We start from the raw sequence: 1773 nt of genomic DNA, 5'->3' as shown, positions 1-1773 counted from the left end.
GAGCGAGGAGGAGGAGAATGGTGGAGGGCCCCATAAAGGGGGGAAATGAAAGAGAGTCAAAGGGAAAGTGAGCTCCTTGACATAATTTCTGGAACCATCTTGTCATGATTTCTTATTTGCACGACCAGTACTTCTTAACCTGGGCCGACTCAAGGAAATGAGGGATTCTAGCCATTTTCACTGCTTTTTGCCATAGTGGTAAGAGTGTTGAAATGACTGTACAACTGCATGGTAGTACTTTCAATTGCAGTAAAAATTCCATTTTCTTTTCACTTTCAGTCTTGCTTGGTACCATTATAGATACAAGTACCTCACATTTTTCAATTTATCCCTAAACTTAAAAATTACATTTAAACATGTAAAGAATTTGAAAGATAAATGTATCCTTGTCCATAATTTCACCAGTTATAAATGTTGCTGACATTTTGAGGCAGTTCTATCCATATTTTTAAAAATAATTTTGTTGGAGGAGTCTTCTAAAAATACTTTTAAAACCATATTTGGAGAAGCATCAGTGAAAGAGTACATTCAAGGAAGTTGCATGGGGCCTTTTAGAGGCAAATTGTATGCACACCGTTTGAAACTAAGTGTACCCTGTTAATCCATACAGACAGATAAAAGAACTAACATTGGAATAGTCTTCACCCAGAGATAGTGCTGTGTAGTTTTTACCAGGTCAAGAAGTTTGACCTGATGCTGCCTACTGTTTTATGATCTATTAAAAAAGGTTACATACATACATTCATCTAACACACATAATAAAACATTCTAGCTAGTATAGTTATTTTGATATGAGAGTAATTTGTTTACAAATTAGTTTTTCTGAGTTAAATCTTAACTTCACTATAGGTATGTAATGGAAGAAATAAATATAATAGCAATGACATCTTTACACAAACATTTTATCAAAGTCATATTATAAGACTGTGTTTTTGTTTGTTTTGTTTTTTTAAATTAAATATCTTTAAGGTATGTCTTGAGTGTGGAGAAGATTACTGTTCAGGATGCTTCGCTAAAATTCACCAGAAGGGGGCACTGAGGTTCCATAGAACAACTCTTTTGCAGGTATGACTTTAAAATGCTTTACTGGTAGTGTATTTATAGAACATTTCAACACAAAGACATTTAAAACATGCTTAATTATTGAGAATTTAGGATGATTTACACTAATTTCTAAAATTATATTATGTACAGACAGTCTTTACATACTTGAAATGATTTTACTGAACACTAATCTGAATTCTATTTTGCTATTTAAACTGTGTTTTAGTATAGTTCCTAAAACACTTACCTTGATTAGAATTTTTATATTATGCATTCTATCTGTGAATTTGACATTTAAAAATTAGCCCATATTTTTAACTATTGTTTTAATTGAACACATGATCTAAGTATTATTTCTATCTAATTTATGTTTAACTTTTTATGTTTAGTTTAAAAATTATTCTTTTATTCTCATTATTATGTAAATAAGCTTATCTCTCAGGTTTCCCCCTATATATTAGAAGCTTTTATTTATTTTCATATAGTCATTGGTTTTTGAAATGCCTAAATTCAAACCATGTGAGCTGGTCTTAAACTTCTCATAATTAAGCAACAAATGTGGTTAAATGTAGATTTGACATCATATGATTTACTAGAGGCCCAATGCATGAAATTCATGCAAGGAGCTCGGCCCTTGCAGCCCTGGCTTCATCCAGAAGGTCGTCTGGAAGGACATCCTGAAGTTTGTTCGGCTGTCTAATTAGCATATTATGCTTTTATTATTATAGA

At 31.9% G+C, this 1773-nt stretch overlaps 1 protein-coding gene across 1 annotated transcript in view; it reads left to right on the top strand.

The window, feature by feature from the left end:
- Positions 1-1773, top strand: part of ZBBX (zinc finger, B-box domain containing) — a 90956-nt gene that overhangs the window by 15126 nt on the left and 74057 nt on the right. Inside the window, exon 5 of the mRNA XM_015570757.1 lies at positions 970-1065. Coding sequence (XP_015426243.1) covers positions 970-1065 — 96 coding nt within the window. The remainder of the gene's footprint in view (positions 1-969; positions 1066-1773) is intronic.

This window comes from Myotis davidii, unplaced genomic scaffold (genome assembly GCF_000327345.1).
Source record: "Myotis davidii unplaced genomic scaffold, ASM32734v1 scaffold1307, whole genome shotgun sequence".
In the NCBI taxonomy this organism is placed as follows: domain Eukaryota; kingdom Metazoa; phylum Chordata; class Mammalia; order Chiroptera; family Vespertilionidae; genus Myotis; species Myotis davidii.
This window is presented reverse-complemented; position numbering and strand designations above follow the sequence as displayed.